The sequence below is a fragment of the Salmo salar genome, chromosome ssa14 (genome assembly GCF_905237065.1).
Source record: "Salmo salar chromosome ssa14, Ssal_v3.1, whole genome shotgun sequence".
Taxonomy (NCBI): Eukaryota; Metazoa; Chordata; class Actinopteri; order Salmoniformes; family Salmonidae; genus Salmo; species Salmo salar.
Window position 1 is genome coordinate 93,566,193 of NC_059455.1, and position 20,848 is coordinate 93,587,040.

At 43.2% G+C, this 20,848-nt stretch overlaps 1 protein-coding gene across 1 annotated transcript in view; it reads left to right on the plus strand.

Moving 5' to 3' along the window:
* Positions 1–20,848, plus strand: part of LOC106570681 (gamma-aminobutyric acid type B receptor subunit 1) — a 281,759-nt gene that overhangs the window by 192,969 nt on the left and 67,942 nt on the right. The window contains exons 10-12 of the mRNA XM_045695041.1: positions 8,052–8,153; positions 15,714–15,779; positions 17,092–17,283. Of these exons, the coding sequence (XP_045550997.1) occupies positions 8,052–8,153; positions 15,714–15,779; positions 17,092–17,283 (360 nt within the window). The remainder of the gene's footprint in view (positions 1–8,051; positions 8,154–15,713; positions 15,780–17,091; positions 17,284–20,848) is intronic.

The following is a 20,848-nucleotide window of genomic DNA, read 5'->3' on the forward strand; positions in this document are numbered from 1 at the left end:
ACCGTTTACATTCTAAGGTGAGACCAAGTAATTTAGTCTCCTCAACTTGTTCAACAGCCACACCATTCATTACCAGATTCAGCTGAGGTCTAGAACTTAGGGAATGATTTGTACCAAATACAATGCTCTTAGTTTTAGAGATTTTCAGGATCAGTTTATTGCTGGCCACCCATTCCAAAACAAACTGCAACTCTTTGTTCAGGGTTTCAGTGACTTCATTAGCTGTGGTTGCTGACGAGTATATGGTTGAATCATCAGCATACATGGACACACATGCTTTGTTTAATGCCAGTGGCAGGTCATTGGTAAAAATAGAAAAGAGTAGAGGGCCTAGAGAGCTGCCCTGCGGTACACCACACGTTACATGTTTGACATTAGAGAAGCTTCCATTAAAGAAACCCTCTAAGTTATATTAGATAGATAGCCTGGATACAGCCCTTAGCTGTGGTATGTTGGCCATATACCACAAACCACGGAGGTGCCTTATTGCTATTATACACTGGTTATCAACGTAATTAGAGCAGAATCCACAATATGGCAGAGGTTGAAAAGCCATAACACATGTTCCCACGGGGGACCAGTACGGGGAAAGAAAAAAAAAATGTATGAAATGTATGCATTCACTACTGTAAGTCGCTCTGGATAAGAGCGTCTGCTAAATGACTAAAATGTAAATGTTTTCTCAACAAGAGGTTGTGGTCAATAATAATGCCTTGCAAACATCCATTACAACTGTACATTTAAAGTCCCTAAACTCGGCAAGAGTCTATTGTCCTGCTGATAGCCCATCAAGGGTGGATGGCTTCTAGCCCATCAAGGACACGTTGTTTCCAGAGCTCACAGGTGTGCCTGGCATGGATTGTGACTCCATCTCGTTCCTCGCCCTCTTCAATGGGTCATTCTCCGCCTGACTCTCCGCAAATGACGAGTGACCCTCCGACAATACCACCTGTCTCTGGACCAATGCATCAGTTGCCGCCCCTATCTCTGCCCTCAGAGAATGTTTCTCTTTCTGTAGCTTAGTAATTTATTTGTTTTTTCTATTCCATGAAAAAACAAAAATCTGATTGATTTATCAAGACCAGTCCCCACGCTCTGTCATTCAGTGATATTCCCTATTGTCCTGCTGAAAGTTGAAATAAACATCTGCAGTTTGAAAGAATATTTGTATCATTATTTTATTAACGAAAGCATAAAGATGTTGATGAACAAATACTCTACAGTATATGCTTAATCCAACATTTTGCAGTTGCATGATGTTTGGAGTTAGAAATGTAAAACTTTAGAGTACTTAATACATTGCAAATTGGGGGGATTTTCTTCACATCTTACCTAGACGAGCTATTATACTATTCGTTTGTAAAGGTATGAAGAGTCTATTGTCCTGCTAATAGCCAATTCATGGAACGTTGTTTGCAGAATTCACAGACTGCTACACTTGTGAAAAACAAAAACGCCTCCAGCATCTACAGTGGTAGAAATATATTATTGAATTCGAAAAATAAATTAAAACCCACATCATTTTCTGTTTTATACTAACAAGTGGTGAATAATCCAATAATAACTGGTATGGCACGGCTCTCGGAACCCATTAAGAGACGGCTTCTAAATGAAAATACTCGCAGATCAATAAAATGTTCCTGTTGATCTAATTCAATTTAGAGGATTGGAGGATTCTAAATGAATATCTAAGGGGCATTTTTCGTTAGGGAAAATATAGTCTGTGATATTGACTTAGAAATGCTACAGAGAACCTTACAGAGAATATCTAAGCAGCTTTTATATAAATATAATGCAGGGTTAATAATAATAATTATTATTATAATAATAATCGTTGGATAACAGATCGGAACTCATTAAGAGGCAGCCTCTATCTTCAATGTAATCATTAATTCAGAAGGTTAAACCCATAGGTTTTAGGCCTGCAGTAGGTTATAATAAACCATGCCTTCCAAAAGTTATGTGTGGAGGTAGAATTTTGGCTGTCAGAAGGATTAAAATCAACCAATGTCAGCCTTTAAATGCTTTATAATTCAAAATGTTTAATTTGCGTGTGGGCGACGGAGAGAAACAAAATGGTTCAGTTTGTGGCCATGAGGCGGAGAGTGATGCGGGCGCTGGAGATAAAATAAATGAGTACAAAAAAGCTGCTTAGATATTCTCTGTAAGGTTTTGCATTTATAAATCAATATCACAGATCAGATTTTCCCTAACGAAAAATGCCCCTTAGATATTAATTTAGAATCCTCCAATCCTCTAAATATAATTAGATCTACAGGGACACTTTATTGATCTGCGAGTATTTTCATTTAGAAGCCGCCTCTTAATGAGTTCCAAGAGCCGTGTCATACAGTTGAAGTCGGATGTTTACATACACCTTAGCCAAATACATTTAAACTCAGTTTTTCACAATTCCTGATATTTAATCCCAGTAAAAATGACCTGTTTTAGGTCAGTTAGTATCACCACTTTATTTTAAGAATGTGAAATGTCAGAATAATAGTAAAGAGAATGATTTATTTCAGCTTTTATTTCTTTCATCACATTCCCAGTGGGTCAGAAGTTTACATATACTCAAGTAGTATTTGGTAGCATTGCCTTTAAATTGTTTAACGTGGGTCAAACATTTCGGGGAGCCTTCCACAAGCTTCCCACAGTAAGTTGGGTGAATTCTGGCCCATTCCTCCAGACAGAGCTGGTGTAACTGAGTCAGGTTTGTAGGCCTCCTTGCTCGCACATGCTTTTTCAGTTCTGCCCACAAATTTTCTATAGGATTGAGGTCAGGGCTTTGTGATGGCCACTCCAATACCTTGACTTTCTTGTCCTTAAGCCATTTTGCCACAACTTTGGAAGTATGCTTGGGGTCATTGTCCATTTGGAAGACCCATTTGCGACCAAGCTTTAACTTCGTGACTGACGTCTTGAGATGTTGCTTCAATATATCAACATAATTTTCCTGCCTCATGATGCCATCTATTTTGTGAAGTGCACCAGTCCCTCTTGCAGCAAAGCACCCCCACAACATGATGCTGCCACCCCCGTGCTTCACGGTTGGGATGGTGTTCTTTGGCTTGCAAGCCTCCCCTTTTTTCCTCCAAACATAACGATGGTCATTTTGTTTCATCAGACCAGAGGACATTTCTCCAAAAAGTACGATCTTTGCCCCCATGTGCAGTTGCAAACCGTAGTCTGGCTTTTTTATGGCGGATTTGGAGCAGTGGCTTCTTCCTTGCTGAGCGGCCTTTCAGGTTATGTCGATATAGGACTCGTTTTACTGTGGATATATATTATTTTGTACCTGTTTCCTCCAGCATCTTCACAAGGTCCTTTGCTGTTGTTCTGGGATTGATTTGCACTTTTCGCCTCAAAGTATGTTTATCTCTAGGAGACAGAACGCGTCTCCTTCCTGAGCGGTATGACGGCTGCGTGGTCCCATGGTGTTTATGCTTGCGTACTATTGTTTGTACAGATGAACGTGGTACCTTCAGGTGTTTGGACATTTCTCCCAAGGATGAACCCGACTTGTGGAGGTCTACAATTTCTTTCTGAGGTCTTGGGTACATTTATTTTGATTTTCCCATGATGTCAAGCATAGAGGCACTGAGTTTGAAGGTAGGCCTTGAAATACATCCACAGGTACACCTCCAACTGACTCAAATGATGTCAATTAGCCTTATCAGAAGCTTCTAAAGCCATGACATCATTTTCTGGAATTGTCCAAGCTGTTTAACCTGTTGGGGATAGGGGGCAGTATTTGCATGGCCGGATAAAAAAACGTACCCGATTTAATCTGGTTACTACTCCTGCCCAGTAACTAGAATATGCATATAATTGTTTGATTTGGATAGAAAACACCCTAAAGTTTCTAAAACTGTTTGAATGGTGTCTGTGAAAACCTGAGAATGGTGTCTGTGAAAACCAAAACCTGAGAAGATTCCAAACAGGAAGCGCTCTCTCTGACTATTTCTTGGCCTTCTTGATCATCTCTAACCAAAACAGGGGATCTCTGGCATAACGTGACATTTTCTAACGCTCCCATAGGCTCTCAGAAAGCGCCAGAACGATGAATGGTTGCTTTGCAGGCCATGGCTGAAAAACAATAGCGCATTTGGATAGTGGTCGATCTGAGGACAATGAGACTGAGGCGCGTGCACGAGGCGACACAATGTTTTTATTTTTTCGTCTTTGAACTATAACAGGGTTTCCCGGTCGGAATATTATCGCTTTTTTACGAGAAAAATCGCATAAAAATTGATTTTAAACAGCGTTTGACATGCTTCGAAGTACGGTAATGGAATATTTTGAATTTTTTTGTCACGAAACGCGTCGGGCGCGTCACCCTTCTTTACCCTTCGGATAGTGTCTTGAATGCATGAACAAAACGCCGCTATTTGGATATAACTATGGATTATTTTGAACCAAACCAACATTTGTTATTGAAGTAGAAGTCCTGGGAGTGCATTCTGACGAAGAACAGCAAAGGTAATCCTATTTTTCTTATAGTAAATCTTAGTTTGGTGAGTGACACACTTGGTGGGTGTCACAATAGCTAGCCTGTGATGCCGGGCTACCTACTCAGAATATTGCAAAATGTGCTTTCACCGAAAAGCTATTTTAAAATCGGACATAGCGATTGCATAAAGGAGTTCTGTATCTATAATTCTTAAAATAATTGTTATGTTTTTTGTGAACGTTTATCGTGAGTAATTTAGTAAATTCAACGGAAGTGTTCGGTGGGAATGCTAGTCACATGCTAGTCACATGCTAATGTAAAAAGCTGGTTTTTGATATAAATATGAACTTGATTGAACAAAACATGCATGTATTGTGTAACATAATGTCCTAGGTGTGTCATCTGATGAAGATCATCAAAGGTTAGTGCTGCATTTAGCTGTGGTTTTGGTTTTTGTGACATTATATGCTAGCTTGAAAAATGGGTGTCCGATTATTTCTGGCTGGGTACTGTGCTGACATAATCTAATGTTTTGCTTTCGTTGTAAAGCCTTTTTGAAATCGGACAGTGTGGTTAGATTAACGAGAGTCTTGTCTTTAAAATGGTGTAAAATAGTCATATGTTTGAGAAATTGAAGTAATAGCATTTCTAAGGTATTTGAAAATCGCGCCACGGGATTCCACTGGCTGTTGAGTAGCCCATAGAGGTTAAAGGCACAGTCAACTTAGTTTATGTAAACTTCTGACCCCCTGGAATTGTGAAACAGTGAATAATAAGTGAAATGATCTGTCTGTAAAAAAATTACTTGTCATGCACAAAGTAGATGTCCTAACCGACTTGCCAAAACTATAGTTTGTTAACAAGAAATGCGTGGAGTGGTTGAAAAACAAGTTTTAATGACTCCAACCTAAGTGTATGTAAACTTCCTACTTCAACTGTACCAATTTTTATTGAATGAGTCACCATGGCAACCACTTGTCAGTATAAACAATCAACATTTTTTTCTAAAGACTATCAGAAAGAATGTTGGTACTTGTTTATTTTTATCCAAAGCCGTGAATGAGTGAGTCACTCAGTTTTATGCTGACAAATCCTTGCGGGACTCTTTCATTACATTTGTTCTTCACATCATCAAAGTGTAATGAATACTCAGGGAGAAAAAGGTGTAGATTCACGCGAAGAGCGCACCAGGTGTTTATTTCACCTTCGCAGAAGCCAGGAATCGTGGTCACAGGCAGGGAATGGTCATTCACAGGTAGGCAAACAGGCAGGTGAATCAAAACTAGGACTGCAGGCTATAACTGGTTCTCACAAACGAGCTACAAAGGCACAAACAGAATGAACTGAACTAAATAAGGAGCTGATGAGACCAGTTGAGTAACTAACACAGGTGAAATCAATGAACAAAAATGAAAAACAGGGCTACGTTCAAGAACATAACGAAACAGAACACAAGGTTGACTAAGAAAATAAATACTGAACCTGAACAAAGATGGACTCCGTGTTTCAGAAACAAACTTTCTATCACTCTCTCACACTGTGGTAAATAAGGACAGTTTGTTATTTAGAATGATTTATTTCTGTTTTTGGAGGGATATAAACCAAAAGCGCACCGTGCCTATTTTTCGAAAATCGTCAGTCCACGTCAAGTGTAATTCCCCCGTTGTATTTATCCAAGTTCTCTCACAATTCCAAATTTCATTATGATTAAATTACTACATGCCAATCCCTCAGACATAGTTTTAACAGGCAGTATCTGTTCTGCTCTGTTCAGAATCACTAGAAGCCACAGACAAGGTGATTCGATGTCTCCTTTGCTATTTTTATTATCCATGGAACCCCTGGCCCAGGCAATTTGTCAATCGAAGGAAATGACACCAATTTCCCTGAAATCTACTGATCACTTCATGTTATTATTTGAGGACGATATTTTACTTTACAATGAATCCCAATTTGTCCCCAAACTCACTGAAGATCATAGATAAATTCAGCTTTATCTCGAGTTATAAAATGTATCTAACCAAATCAGCCCTTCTGACTCTCAAGACGTCGATGGAGGACTCCATCTCTACTTATGGAATCACAATCGTTTCCTATTTTAAATATTTGGGAGTAGATCTATTGCCTTCCTTAGATAAAACCATTGCCAGAACTTTAACAGAACACTCAAATCAATTAAAACCAACCTCAGTAGGTGGACTTACATCCCAGCTGCTTTAAGCGGCAGAATATCTAATTGTCGAAATGAATATATTGCCACGGCTGATTTTCTGTAGTTCAATGCTTCCCATGTTTCCCCCTTCTGGCTATTGGGACAAAATTCATAGTCCAGTTTCAAGGTAAGCGATCTCGGATAAAATTAACAAATTTACAAAGAGAGAAATACGTAGGAGGACTATCTGTACCAAACTTGAAGTTGTATTTCCAGGCTCTAGCATTTCAACCCATCCTGAATTGGTTTAGACATGATTATTCCTCCCCCTGGTTGAGTATAGAGAGAAATATGGTGTCTCCTATTGCCCTGGAAGAGGTGGTCTCCACTGATATATCCCTTAAACAATGTAATATGGTGTCTCCTATTGTCCTGGAAGAGGTGGTCTCCACTGATATATCTCTTAAACAATGTAATATGGTGTCTCCTATTGTCCTGGAAGAGGTGGTCTCCACTGATATATCCCTTAAACAATGTAATATGGTGTCTCCTATTGTCCTGGAAGAGGTGGTCTCCACTGATATATCTCTTAAACAATGTAATATGGTGTCTCCTATTGTCCTGGAAGAGGTGGTCTCCACTGATATATCTCTTAAACAATGTAATATGGTGTATCCTATGGCCCTGGAAGAGGTGGTCTCCACTGATATATCTCTTAAACAATGTAATATGGTGTCTCCTATTGTCCTGGAAGAGGTGGTCTCCACTGATATATCTCTTAAACAATGTAATATGGTGTCTCCTATTGTCCTGGAAGAGGTGGTCTCCACTGATATAGCCCTTAAACAATGTAAACTACGCTTTGATCCTATTATTGCCCACACAACTTATATATGGCGCAAAATTGTAAAACAATGTAACTGAGAATCAAAATGGTATGCCCATACTCAGAGTTATAGGGGGTTTGGGACTGACAACCAACCTGTTGATTTCATGCAATTCTACACATTTTGCCATTACTTATGCCATATTAATTATATCTGAGTGAGAGTAACTAACAAAATCAAATTGGGGCCCCCTGGAGGTCAGGGCCCCGGTGCCCTGCGTGACCCGCTGGTATCCGGACATGATGCTCCAGGTTTAGATAGCTGGCTAGACTAATTTAACAATAAAGCAAGTGTTAGCTGACATGGCTAATTCAGTGACCGACGTAACAAGAGAAAAAATTGCTTATGCAAAACAAAATTTTGAACTTGCACCTACTATTCTAACTCTCATCATTATCTTCAGAACCCAAATGAGTTCTGCTTATGTCGCTTATGCCTAGAGCCAGCTCTGGTCTGTGTTTCTGTCTGTTATGTCAAGACATGTTGTACTGAAAATACTAAACCAAGCATCTGAATGAAGTGAGTGATGGCTGTTTTTATGTTTTTATCTCTCCTTCAGACGCTGGATGATCTAGAGGCGAGGACCAAGGAGGCTGAGATAGAGATCAGTGTTCGCCAAAGCTTCCTCACCGACCCCGCCCCAGCTGTCAAGAACCTCAAGGTGCCTCCTTTACTTCCCACCTCCCTCCCTCCCCTTCCTCCCTCCCTCCCTCCCTCTCCCTCTCTCTCTCTTACCTCCCTCCCTTCTTCCCTCTCTTCCTGGTTTATCCCCCCTGCTGCCATGGCAACTGCCAGGTGATTGAACACATGAGATCAATCACATCTGAGCTTGGTGAACAAACCCCAGAGAGACTCTAACACACACACACACACACACACACACACACACACACACACACACACACACACACACACACACACACACACACACACACACACACACACACACACACACACACACACACACACACACACACACACACACACACACACACACACACACACCATTAGTACAGAGGAAAAGCAAGGGCCCCGGCTGGCGTAGCGAATCAGACATAATCACCTCTGCCACCACTACCGCAGAAACACAGGGCGAGCGTTACTGGAAATCCTGTCTTTTATTTTGAAGAGAATCAAGTTAATTGGAGCATAGGGTTGACCCCACTCTACCCTCCTCTACCATTCTGTTCCCCCTCTACCATTCTGTTCCCCCTCTACCTTTCTGTTCCCCCTCTACCCCCTCTACCTTTCTGTTCCCCCTCTACCCCCTCTACCTTTCTGTTTCCCCTCTACCCCCCTCTACCTTTCTGTTCCCCCTCTACCCCCCTCTACCTTTCCCCCTCTACCCCCCTCTACCTTTCTGTTCCCCCTCTACCCCCCTCTACCTTTCTGTTCCCCTTCCCTCCTCTACCCCCCTCTACCTTTCTGTTCCCCCTCTACCCCCTCTACCTTTCTGTTCCCCCTCTACCCCCCTCTACCTTTCTGTTCCCCCTCTACCCCCCTCTACCTTTCCCCCTCTACCCCCCTCTACCTTTCTGTTCCCCCTCTACCCCCCTCTACCTTTCTGTTCCCCTTCCCTCCTCTACCCCCCTCTACCTTTCTGTTCCCCCTCTACCTCCGCTACCTTTCTGTTCCCCCTCTACCTTTCTGTTCCCCCTCTACCTCCTCTACCTTTCTGTTCCCCCCTCTACCCCCCTCTACCTTTCTGTTCCCCCTCTACCCCCCTACCTTTCTGTTCCCCCTCTACCTTTCTGTTCCCCCTCTACCCCCTTTACCTTTCTGTTCCCCCTCTACCTCCTCTACCTTTCTGTTCCCCCTCTACCCCCTCTACCTTTCTGTTCCCCCTCTACCCCCCTCTACCTTTCTGTTTCCCCTCTACCTCCTCTACCTTTCTGTTCCCCCTCTACCCCCTCTACCTTTCTGTTCCCCCTCTACCCCCTTTACCTTTCTGTTCCCCCTCTACCTCCTCTACCTTTCTGTTCCCCCTCTACCCCCCCTCTACCTTTCTGTTTCCCCTCTACCCCCTTTACCTTTCTGTTCCCCCCTCTACCTCCTCTACCTTTCTGTTCCCCCTCTACCCCCCTCTACCTTTCTGTTCCCCCTCTACCCCCTTTACCTTTCTGTTCCCCCTCTACCCCCTCTACCTTTCTGTTCCCCTTCCCTCCTCTACCTTTCTGTTCCCACTCTACCCTCCTCTACCTTTCTGTTCCCCCTCTACCTCCTCTACCTTTCTGTTCCCCCCTCTACCTCCTCTACCTTTCTGTTCCCCCTCTACCCCCTCTACCTTTCTGTTCCCCCCTCTACCCGCTCTACCTTTCTGTTCCCCTTCTACCCCCCTTTACCTTTCTGTTCCCCATCTACCCCCCTTTACCTTTCTGTTCCCCCTCTACCACCTCTACCTTTCTGTTCCCCCTCTACCCCCTCTACCTTTCTGTTCCCCCTCTACCCCCCTCTACCTTTCTGTTCCCCCTCTACCCCCTCTACCTTTCCCCCTCTACCCCCCTCTACCTTTCTGTTCCCCCTCTACCCCCCTCTACCTTTCTGTTCCCCTTCCCTCCTCTACCCCCCTCTACCTTTCTTTTCCCCCTCTACCTCCTCTACCTTTCTGTTCCCCCTCTACCTTTCTGTTCCCCCTCTACCTCCTCTACCTTTCTGTTCCCCCTCTACCCCCTTCTACCTTTCTGTTCCCCCTCTACCCCCCTACCTTTCTGTTCCCCCTCTACCTTTCTGTTCCCCCTCTACCCCCTTTACCTTTCTGTTCCCCCCTCTACCTCCTCTACCTTTCTGTTCCCCCTCTACCCCCTCTACCTTTCTGTTCCCCCTCTACCCCCCTCTACCTTTCTGTTTCCCCTCTACCTCCTCTACCTTTCTGTTCCCCCTCTACCCCTCTACCTTTCTGTTCCCCCTCTACCCCCTTTACCTTTCTGTTCCCCCTCTACCTCCTCTACCTTTCTGTTCCCCCTCTACCCCCCCTCTACCTTTCTGTTTCCCCTCTACCCCCTTTACCTTTCTGTTCCCCCTCTACCTCCTCTACCTTTCTGTTCCCCCTCTACCCCCCTCTACCTTTCTGTTCCCCCTCTACCCCCTTTACCTTTCTGTTCCCCCTCTACCCCCTCTACCTTTCTGTTCCCCTTCCCTCCTCTACCTTTCTGTTCCCACTCTACCCTCCTCTACCTTTCTGTTCCCCCTCTACCTCCTCTACCTTTCTGTTCCCCCTCTACCTCCTCTACCTTTCTGTTCCCCCTCTACCCCCTCTACCTTTCTGTTCCCCCTCTACCCGCTCTACCTTTCTGTTCCCCTTCTACCCCCTTTACCTTTCTGTTCCCCATCTACCCCCCTTTACCTTTCTGTTCCCCCTCTACCACCTCTACCTTTCTGTTCCCCCTCTACCCCCTCTACCTTTCTGTTCCCCCTCTACCCCCTCTACCTTTCTGTTCCCCTTCTACCCCCTCTACCTTTCTGTTCCCCCTCTACCCCCTCTACCTTTCTGTTCCCCTTCCCTCCTCTACCTTTCTGTTCCCCCTCTACCTTTCTGTTCCCCCTCTACCCCTCTACCGTTCTGTTCCCCTTCCCTCCTCTACCTTTCTGTTCCCCCTCTACCCCCTCTACCTTGCTGTTCCCCCTCTACCCCCTCTACCTTTCTGTTCCCCCTCTACCCCCTCTACCTTTCTGTTCCCCCTCTACCCTCCTCTACCTTTCTGTTCCCCCTCTACCCCCTCTACCTTTCTGTTCCCCCTCTACCCCCTCTACCTTTCTGTTCCCCATCTACCCCCCCCTCTACCTTTCTGTTCCCCTTCCCTCCCTCCTCCCTCTCTCCTCTACCTTTCTGTTCTCCATCCCTCCTCTACCTTCCTCTACCTTTCTGTTCCCCTTCCCTCCTCCCTCTCTCCTCTGCCTTTCTGTTCTCCATCCCTCCTCTACCCTCCTCTACCTTTCTGTTCCCCTTCCCTCCTCCCTCTCTCCTCTACCTTTCTGTTCTCCATCCCTCCTCTTCCCTCCTCTACCTTTCTGTTCCCCTTCCCTCCTCCCCCTCTCCTCTACCTTTCTGTTCTCCATCCCTCCTCTTCCATCCTCTACCTTTCTGTTCCCCTTCCCTCCTCTACCTTTCCGTTCCTCTTCCTCCCTCTACCTCCTGTCGTGTCTTGACTATCATTAAAGTGAAGACTGTTATATTATCAAATCAATTCACTATGTGTAATGATTACGTGATTAAACTAATCATGTAAACATTAATTAACTAGGAAGTCGGGGCTCAACGGGAACATATTCAAAGAGTTACTATTTTCAGAATTTAACTCTCTTCAGATATTTTCATATCTTATCGATTACAGTCACTTATTAACTTCTATGGGCTACGTGGGACGCTAGCCACCTGCGGGACACAGCCAGTGAAATATCAGGGCGGCAAATTCAAAACAACAAAATGTCATAATTCAACTTTCTCAAACATACAACTATTTCACACCATTTTAAAGATACACTTCTCCTTGATGTAACCACATTGTCCGATTTCAAAAAGACTTTACAGCGAAAGCAAAACATTAGATTATGTTAGGAGAGTACATAGACAAAAATAATCACACAGCCATTTTTTCAAGCAAGGACATGTGTCAATAAAACCCAAAACACAGCTAAATGAAGCACTAACCTTTGACGATCTTCATCAGATGACACTCCTAGGACATTATGTTACACAATACATGTATGTTTTGTTCGATAAAGTTCATATTTATATCCAAAAACAGCATTTTACATTGCCGCGTGATGTTCAGAAAATGTATTCCCACCAAAACTTTTGGTGAATGTCCACATCAATTTACAAAAATACTCATCATAAATGTTGACAAAATATATAACAATTATTTAAAGAATTATAGATAAGACTACTCCTGGATGCAACCGCTGTGTCAGATTTTAAAATAGCTTTACGGAGAAAGCACATTTTTCAATATTCTGAGTACATAGCTCGCCATCACAGCGAGCAATACAGACACCCGCCAAGTTCGGGGCAACCTAAACTCAGAATTAGTATTAGAAATATTGTCTTACCTTTGCTGATCTTCGTCAGAATGCACTCCCAGGACTGCTACTTCCACTAGAAATGTTGTTTTTGTTCGAAATAATCCATATTTATGTCCAAATACCTCCGTTTTGTTCGTGCGTTCAGGTCACTATCCGAAGGCATACCGTGCGAGTGCGGTACCAGAGACGAAAAGTCAAAATGTTCCATTACCGTACTTAGAAGCATGTCAAACGCTGTTTAAAATCAATCTTTATGGTATTTTTTATGTAAAATTACGATAATATTGCAACCGGACAATAGCGTATTCATTCAAGGAGAAAAAGAAGGAACGGCGCGCTCGCGGGACCGAGCATATCCAATCCCTTTGTCTCCAGGCAGTCCACTCAGTAACTGAGCTCCTATTATCTGCCCAGTGACAGGAGAATGCTCAAACCACTTTCTGAAGGCTGTTGACAGCCAATGGAAGCCTTAGGAAGTGCAACGTCACCCCACAGACACTGTAGTTTCGATAGAGAATCAAATGAAGAACTACAATTCTCAGACTTTCCGCTTCCTGCTGGATTTTTCTCAGGTTTTTGCCTGCCATATGAGTTATGTTATACTCACAGACACCATTCAAACAGTTTTAGAAACTTCAGAGTGTTTTCTATCCAAATCTACTAATAATATGCATATTCTAGTTTCTGGGCCAGAGTAGTAACCTGTTTAAATTGGGTACGTTTTTCATCCGGCCGTGAAAATACTGCCCCCTACACCCCAACAGGTTCATGTATTATTACCTCATCAGTCAAACGCTTTGATATCTCCATGAACCCTAGACTAATGATGAATCAGCGATATACAAATTGGCTTAATTATTTATTTACTAACTAACTTAATAATCACACAGAATTACATAAACACACACACACAGGAAATGTTACATATTGAGTACTACATAATGCAATGAGAAGTCCCTAGTGGACTAAACCTATATGACGGCTTGTTACACAAAATGAAAAGGGTGGGCATGTAAGAAAGAGCGGGAGAAAAGACAAAGGACTTCACTATCATACACACAGTGGATAACTATGCTCATGGAATTGCAATTGACATATTTACGTGTCTGTCTTTGCTGTCTCTCCGTTGAAAACAATCGATCCACCTGGGGAGTAATCGACAGAAAGTCTCTGGTCTGTCCACCAGCGATCAATGTCTTTCGTAGTTGTAGCTCTGTTATAATGTATACGTCAGGCGTACCAATGATCGTTTGATAGGGAAATGTTCTCTTCTCGTCTTCGGTCGACTTTCCTAGGCAATTTTACATATACAGCTGCAGACTGTGAATGTGCAGTCTTTGGTTTTGTAGATTTATTAACCATTCGTGAGGTTTGGACTGCGTCCTCACGTCTTCTGGTTTCAGAGTTCTATCCATTACGGGCCACTCAGCTCACGCTGTTGGTCTCGTTGGCCAAATGTACATTTTGTCATTAGGCCACTTGGGGAGAAAGAGGCTGTGTCTGTGCTCACGTGGGTGTGGCCACTGAATTGGTTAAGACTTCATATGAAAAACAGTTCTCTCATTTAGAAGGCTAACATCACATTTCATCTTCTCACAAATAGTTTCATATTTAATCATATAAGTTCCACAACATTCAGATGTAAGTCTGGTAATGGGGAAATATACACATTCAGAGATACAGTTATGTTGTTCTACTGTCCTTAGTTACAATACAAATGATTAACAAATACGACAGGATTGTTCTTTAAATACCCATGGACCATTCCAAATGTTTGATTACAGAAATACCGTTTCATTTTTCAACCTTTTGATGTTACCGTACTGCATTGTCTCTCTCTGTGGTAACAAAGGGATTTAACTTCAATTTCTGAGAGTGGGAGAGAGAGTTTCCCTGCAGGTATTTATGACCGTCATACAATTGTGGAGAGAGAGGGGGGGGGTGCCTATGATCCTCCCCCAAAGAGCAAGTCATGCCACTCCTCTACCTTTCTGTTCCCCCTCTACCTTTCTGTTCCCCCTCTACCTTTCTGTTCCCCCCTCTACCCTCCTCTACCTTTCTGTTCCCACTCTACCCTCCTCTACCTTTCTGTTCCCACTCTACCCTCCTCTACCTTTCTGTTCCCCCTCTACCCTCCTCTACCTTTCTGTTCCCCCTCTACCCTCCTCTACCTTTCTGTTCCCCCTCTACCCTCCTCTACCTTTCTGTTCCCACTCTACCCTCCTTTACCTTTCTGTTCCCACTCTACCCCCTCTACCTTTCTGTTCCCCCTCTACCCCCTCTACCTTTCTGTTCCCCCTCTACCCTCCTCTACCTTTCTGTTCCCACTCTACCCTCCTCTACCTTTCTGTTCCCACTCTACCCTCCTTTACCTTTCTGTTCCCCTTCCTTCCCTCCCTCCTCCCTCTCTCCTCTACCTTTCTGTTCCTCCTCTACCTTTCTGATCCCCTTCCCTCCTCTACCTTTCTGTTCCCCTTCCCTCCTCCCTCTTTAGTCTACCTTTCTGTTCTCCATCCCTCCTCCCTCATCATCTCCTCCCTATCATTCCTTCCTTGCTTTCTTCCTGGCTGGCGCCTACTTTAGCATAACCTTTCCTGGCATGCCGGCCTCGGGTTGTTGTGTGAGATTAATTCGCCATCGCTGTAGGAACCATGGTAACAACATGAATGTAGCACACCAGAGGGGAAGATGAGTTGTGCTGCGTGGTGCATTGTGTTTGGGTATTGGGAGGTGTGTGTATGTGTGCCTCTCTGTGGAATGTGTGTGTGTGTGTGTGTGTGTGTGTGTGTGTGTGTGTGTGTGTGTGTGTGTGTGTGTGTGTGTGTGTGTGTGTGTGTGTGTGTGTGTGTGTGTGTGTGTGTGTGTGTGTGTGTGTGTGTGTGTGTGTACCGACTCCAATATATGCAAATATATCATTTTACAGCGGGAAAAGTGTAATTTTTACACACTGAATTCTCATAAAAGAGCAATTGTCCAATAACTATGCTTCAAATGTTGATTTCATACATTGTGACAATAATGACATCATGAAAATGGCAGCAAGTGTGAATATCGGTTATTGTTGGAGTTACCGGCCTATACCTATATATCTGAGACTCCCTCCCCATTAGAGCTGTTGCTTCCCTCCTGTTTCCTGTGTGTGTGTGTTGTGTATTCCCATCTCATGTGTGACTCTTTTCTTCCCTCTCTGAACCACCAGCGGCAAGATGCCAGAATCATCGTGGGGCTCTTCTACGAGACAGAAGCCAGAAAAGTTTTCTGCGAGGTACAGAAGCTACATTTGCTGCTCACAACTCTGTGGATTGATATCTTAACATTTTTGTTGAATGACAAAATCCTTTTTTGTGTCTTTTTTTAAAATATTTGATTCCAGCTTGTATTGCTCACGGCTCGCGTCAATGTTTCTAGATTTTTCTTTCTATCGCTCTCCATTCCATACACTCTGGTATCTTCTGTCTTTTTGTTCTCTCTTCCTCCATACACACTGGTATCTTCTGTAATTTCATTATCTTTCTGTTCCACACACTCGGATATCTTCTGTCTTTTTGTTCTCTCTTCCTCCATACACACTGGTATCTTCTGTAATTTCATTATCTTTCTGTTCCACACACTCGGATATCTTCTGTCTTTTTGTTCTCTCTTCCTCCATACACACTGATATCTTCTGTAATTTCATTATCTCTCTGTTCCACACACTCGGATATCTTCTGTCTTTTTGTTCTCTCTTCCTCCATATACTCTGATATCTTCTGTAATTTCATTATCTTTCTGTTCCACACACTCGGATATCTTCTGTCTTTTTGTTCTCTCTTCCTCCATACACACTGGTATCTTCTGTAATTTCATTATCTTTCTGTTCCACACACTCGGATATCTTCTGTCTTTTTGTTCTCTCTTCCTCCATACACTCTGATATCTTCTGTCTTTTTGTTCTCTCTTCCTCCATACACACTGATATCTTCTGTCATTTCATTATCTCTCCGTTCCACACACTCGGATATCTTCTGTCTTTGTGTTCTCTCCTCCTCCATACACACTGATATCTTCTGTAATTTCATTATCTCTCTGTTCCATACACTGATATCTTCTGTCTTTTTGTTGTCTCTTCCTCCATACACACTGATATCTTCTGTCATTTCATTATCTCTCCGTTCCACACACTCGGATATCTTCTGTCTTTGTGTTCTCTCCTCCTCCATATACTCTGATATCTTCTGTCTTTGTGTTCTCTCCTCCTCCATATACTCTGATATCTTCTGTCTAACACACCTGCCTGCTCATCGCTTCCTTTACCATTTCTTTCACTCACTGGCTCCTTTTCTCTCCTCCATTCCCTCTCTCTCTCCTCCATCTCTCTCTCTCTTTCTCGCTCTCTCTCTCGCTCTCCCCATCTCTCTCTCTCATCTCTCTCTCTTTCTCCCCATCTCTCTCTCTCCCCATCTCTCTCTCTCCCCCATCTTTCTCTCTCTCTCCCCATCTCTCTCTCTCTCTCCCCCTGAAAAATCTTTCTTTACATTCCCATTCATTCAAGCCTTTCTGTTCTCTTTCTGTCTCCTGTCTCTCCCTCTATCCTACAGGTGTACAAGGAGAAGCTCTATGGGAAGAAATATGTCTGGTTCCTGATTGGTTGGTACGCAGACAACTGGTTCAAGATCAAAGACCCGTCAATCAACTGCACCGTGGAGCAGATGACGGAGGCGGTGGAGGGCCACGTTACCACGGAGATCGTCATGCTCAACCCCGAGACCGTCCGAGGGGCCTCCAATCTGGTGAGAGAGATATAGTGTGCATCCCAAGTGGCGCCCTAGTCCCTATATATAGGGGATATATGCTAGGGAATATATAGGGAATAGGAGGCCTTGGTCAAAAGTAGTGCACTATATTGGTGAATAGAATGCAATTTGGGATGCAGCAAATGTAGTAATATATACAGTATTATACATATATCTCCATTGTAAGACACAGGGTGAGTGGTTACATAGAAATATCTATAGGTGGTTCTTGGTTCTCTCTGAAATATCTTACCTAACATAACAACAGCCACTGCAGTGAAATGCATTCCTCTGCATGTGTTATAAGATTGTATTATTTCTGTAATGGTGTTCAATATTACAACATAACTCTTCTTGAACTGCGCTGTTGGTTAAGGGCTTGTAAGTAAGAGTTTCATGGTAAGGTCTACACTTGTTGTATTCGGCACATGTGACAAATAAAGTTTGATTTGATTTGAACATATGCTACTATCTCTATTTACTGTTACTATTTTTCTACTCGTGACCTATCAGAATGGATTATAGAAAGCAGTGGTATACTCGTGACCTATCAGAATGGACTATAGAAAGCAGTGGTATACTCGTGACCTATCAGAATGGACTATAGAAAGCAGTGGTATACTCGTGACCTATCAGAATGGACTATACAAAGTAGTGGTATACTCGTGACCTATCAGAATGGACTATAGAAAGCAGTGGTATACTCGTGACCTATCAGAATGGACTATACAAAGCAGTGGTATAAGTAATAGTAATTTCAGTGTTTTATTATACACATAAATAAAATGGTTATTGCAACATATTGTATGGAAGGAGAGAGTCTTATATAGTGTTTAATGGCCCATATCACTATGACACTGATGGTAGTCTGTTCCCTACATTCATGAGTTTCACGGCCGGGTCACGCCATTGTTATGAACGTTCTCCGGGGACTGAGGAACAACTTTCTAGTTTTGTCCATTCATTCTAAACAGGTGTTAATGATAATGTTGCCTAAATTACACTACAGTGTCTTGGAAATAAAAGGACATTGTTAAAGTAGGTAAATAATTAGTGGGAAACAACTTTGTCATCGTTGCGATGTCGTCAGATTTACTTTGGACAGATGGCAACGTTGCCGTTAGCAACAATGCTAGCAATGCTAACATTAGCTAGCTAAAATCTGGTGCTCTCCCCTCACAACGCTAGCTACTCTAAAGTCAATTTGACGACATCACAATGACGACAAAAGGTTTTCCTACTAATTAAGAAATGTCATTGTGTTTCCAAGTCACTGAAATGTACTCTAGAGTAGAAAGTTCAGTCGGACCTCATAAAACTTTCAGCAATGTATTGATGTGAAATCCATGAATAGTAGTGCTCTGGTCAAAAGTAATGCACTAGGTAGGGATTAGGGTGCCATTTTGGGACATATTCTTTAACGTTGTCCCAGTCCCTCCCTACTGTAATGACCCTTTTTAGTTTGTACTGCCATGACTGGAGAGGAGAAGAGCTTCAGGATGCTATTCACAGTAACTCATCTGTATTATTACCCATCTACTTTGAAGTTTAACCTCGTAGAAGAAAAGCTTTGTGCTCGAGAGGAGCGTTCGAGTGCTGCAAACCGTTTCTCTCTCTTGAAGTCTCAGCTCTGAATTATCACCATTGCCCTGTAGAGTAGCTGGTAGAAAAATATAACTCTGAATAAATAAACACTTTTGTTCATGTTTTTTTATGAAACGCCACACTGGGGCTGTGCTGTCTGGAAGTGCTGAAGTGGCAGAGAGGGAGAGATACTAGAGGATGCGTCCCTTTACCTATGGGCCCTAGTCAAAAGCAGCCTAGAGAGGCTAGAGAGTTGTCTCTTATTGATCAAAGCCCCGTTTGGTGATGAGGTGTCAAGAGGCTGCGGTTGTCGAAGCGATGGTTCTTCAGGGCTGCAGCTTTGACAGACCCAGCTGCTGGATGCAGCCTGGAGCCGAGGAAGGGGAGGGAGTGGGTGTGCATGAGCTCAAAAACTCAAGTCGAAATTTGATGTTTGTTTAACATAGTGGGTAGGGCTGGTACGGTAATTGTATAACCGTGACGATGAAGAACGTAAAGAAATAATCAATAACCATCATAACTGCTGTAGTATGAAAACGTTATTGTATTTATAAGTAACTATATCCAGTAAACCCTATAGCAGTAGTGTAAATGAGTGATTATTCTTAGCAATAGTTTTTCTACCTTAATCTGTCAAACTGTCTCCGTCTCCTTCCTCCAACGATCTCTCCCTTTGAAGCTGTAACATGATCTGCATCTATAGCCTAGTATGCAGGGCAGGCTACAGTGGCTTGCGAAAGTATTCAGGCATTTTTCCTATTTTGTTGCCTTACAACCTGGAAATAAAATGGATTTTTGTGGGGTTTGTATCATTTGATTTACACAACATCCCTACCACTTTGAAGATGCAAATTATTTTTAATTGTGAAACAAACAAGAAATAAGACAAAAAAACTGAAAACTTAAGCGTGGATAACTATTCACCCCCTCAAGGTCAATACCTTGTAGAGCCACCTTTTTCAGCAATTACAGCTGCAAGTCTCTTGGGGTATGTCTCTATAAGCTTGGCACATCTAGCCACTGTGCAATACTGTTCCAGCTCCTTCAAGTTGGATGGGTTTAGCTTTAAGTCATACCACAGATTCTCAATTGGATTGAGGTCTGGGCTTTGACTAGGCCATTCCAAGACATTTAAATGTTTCCCCTTAAACCACTTGAGTGTTGCTTTAGCAGTATGCTTAGGGTCATTGTCCTGCTGGAAGGTGAACCTCTGTCCCAGTCTTAAATCTCCGGAAGACAGAAACAGGTTTCCCTCAAGAATTTCCCTGTATTTAGCGCCATCCATCATTCCTTCATTTTGGACCAGTTTCCCAGTCCCTGCCGATGAAAAACATCCCCACAGCATGATACTGCCACCACTATGCTTCACTGTGGGGATGGTGTTCTCGGGGTGATGGGAGGCGTTGGGTTTGCGCCAGACATAGCATTTTCCTTGATGGCCAAAAAGCTACATTTTAGACTCATCTAACCAGAGTACCTTCTTCCATATGTTTGGGGACTCTCCCACAACACCAAACGTGTTTGCTTATTTTTTTCATTAAGCAATGGCTTTTTTCTGTCCACTCTTCCGTTAAGCCCAGCTCTGTGGAGTGTACGGCTCTTAAAGTAGTCCTATGGACAGATTCTCCAATCTCCGCTGTGGAGCTTTGCAGCTCCTTCAGGGTTATCTTTGGTCTCTTTGTTGCCTCTCTGATTAATGCCCTCCTTGCCTGGTCCGTGAGTTTTGGTGGGCGGCCCTCTCTTGGCAGGTTTGTTGTGGGGCCATAATCTTACCATTTTTTAATAATGGATTTAATGGTGCTCCACGGGATGTTCAAAGTTTCAGATATTTTTTTATTACCAAACCCTGATCTGTACTTCTCCACAACTTTGTCCCTGAGCTGTTTGGAGAGCTCCTTGGTCTTCATGGTGTTGCTTGCTTGGTGGTGCCCCTTGCTTAGTGGTGTTGTAGATCGGGGGCCTTTCAGAACAGGTGTAT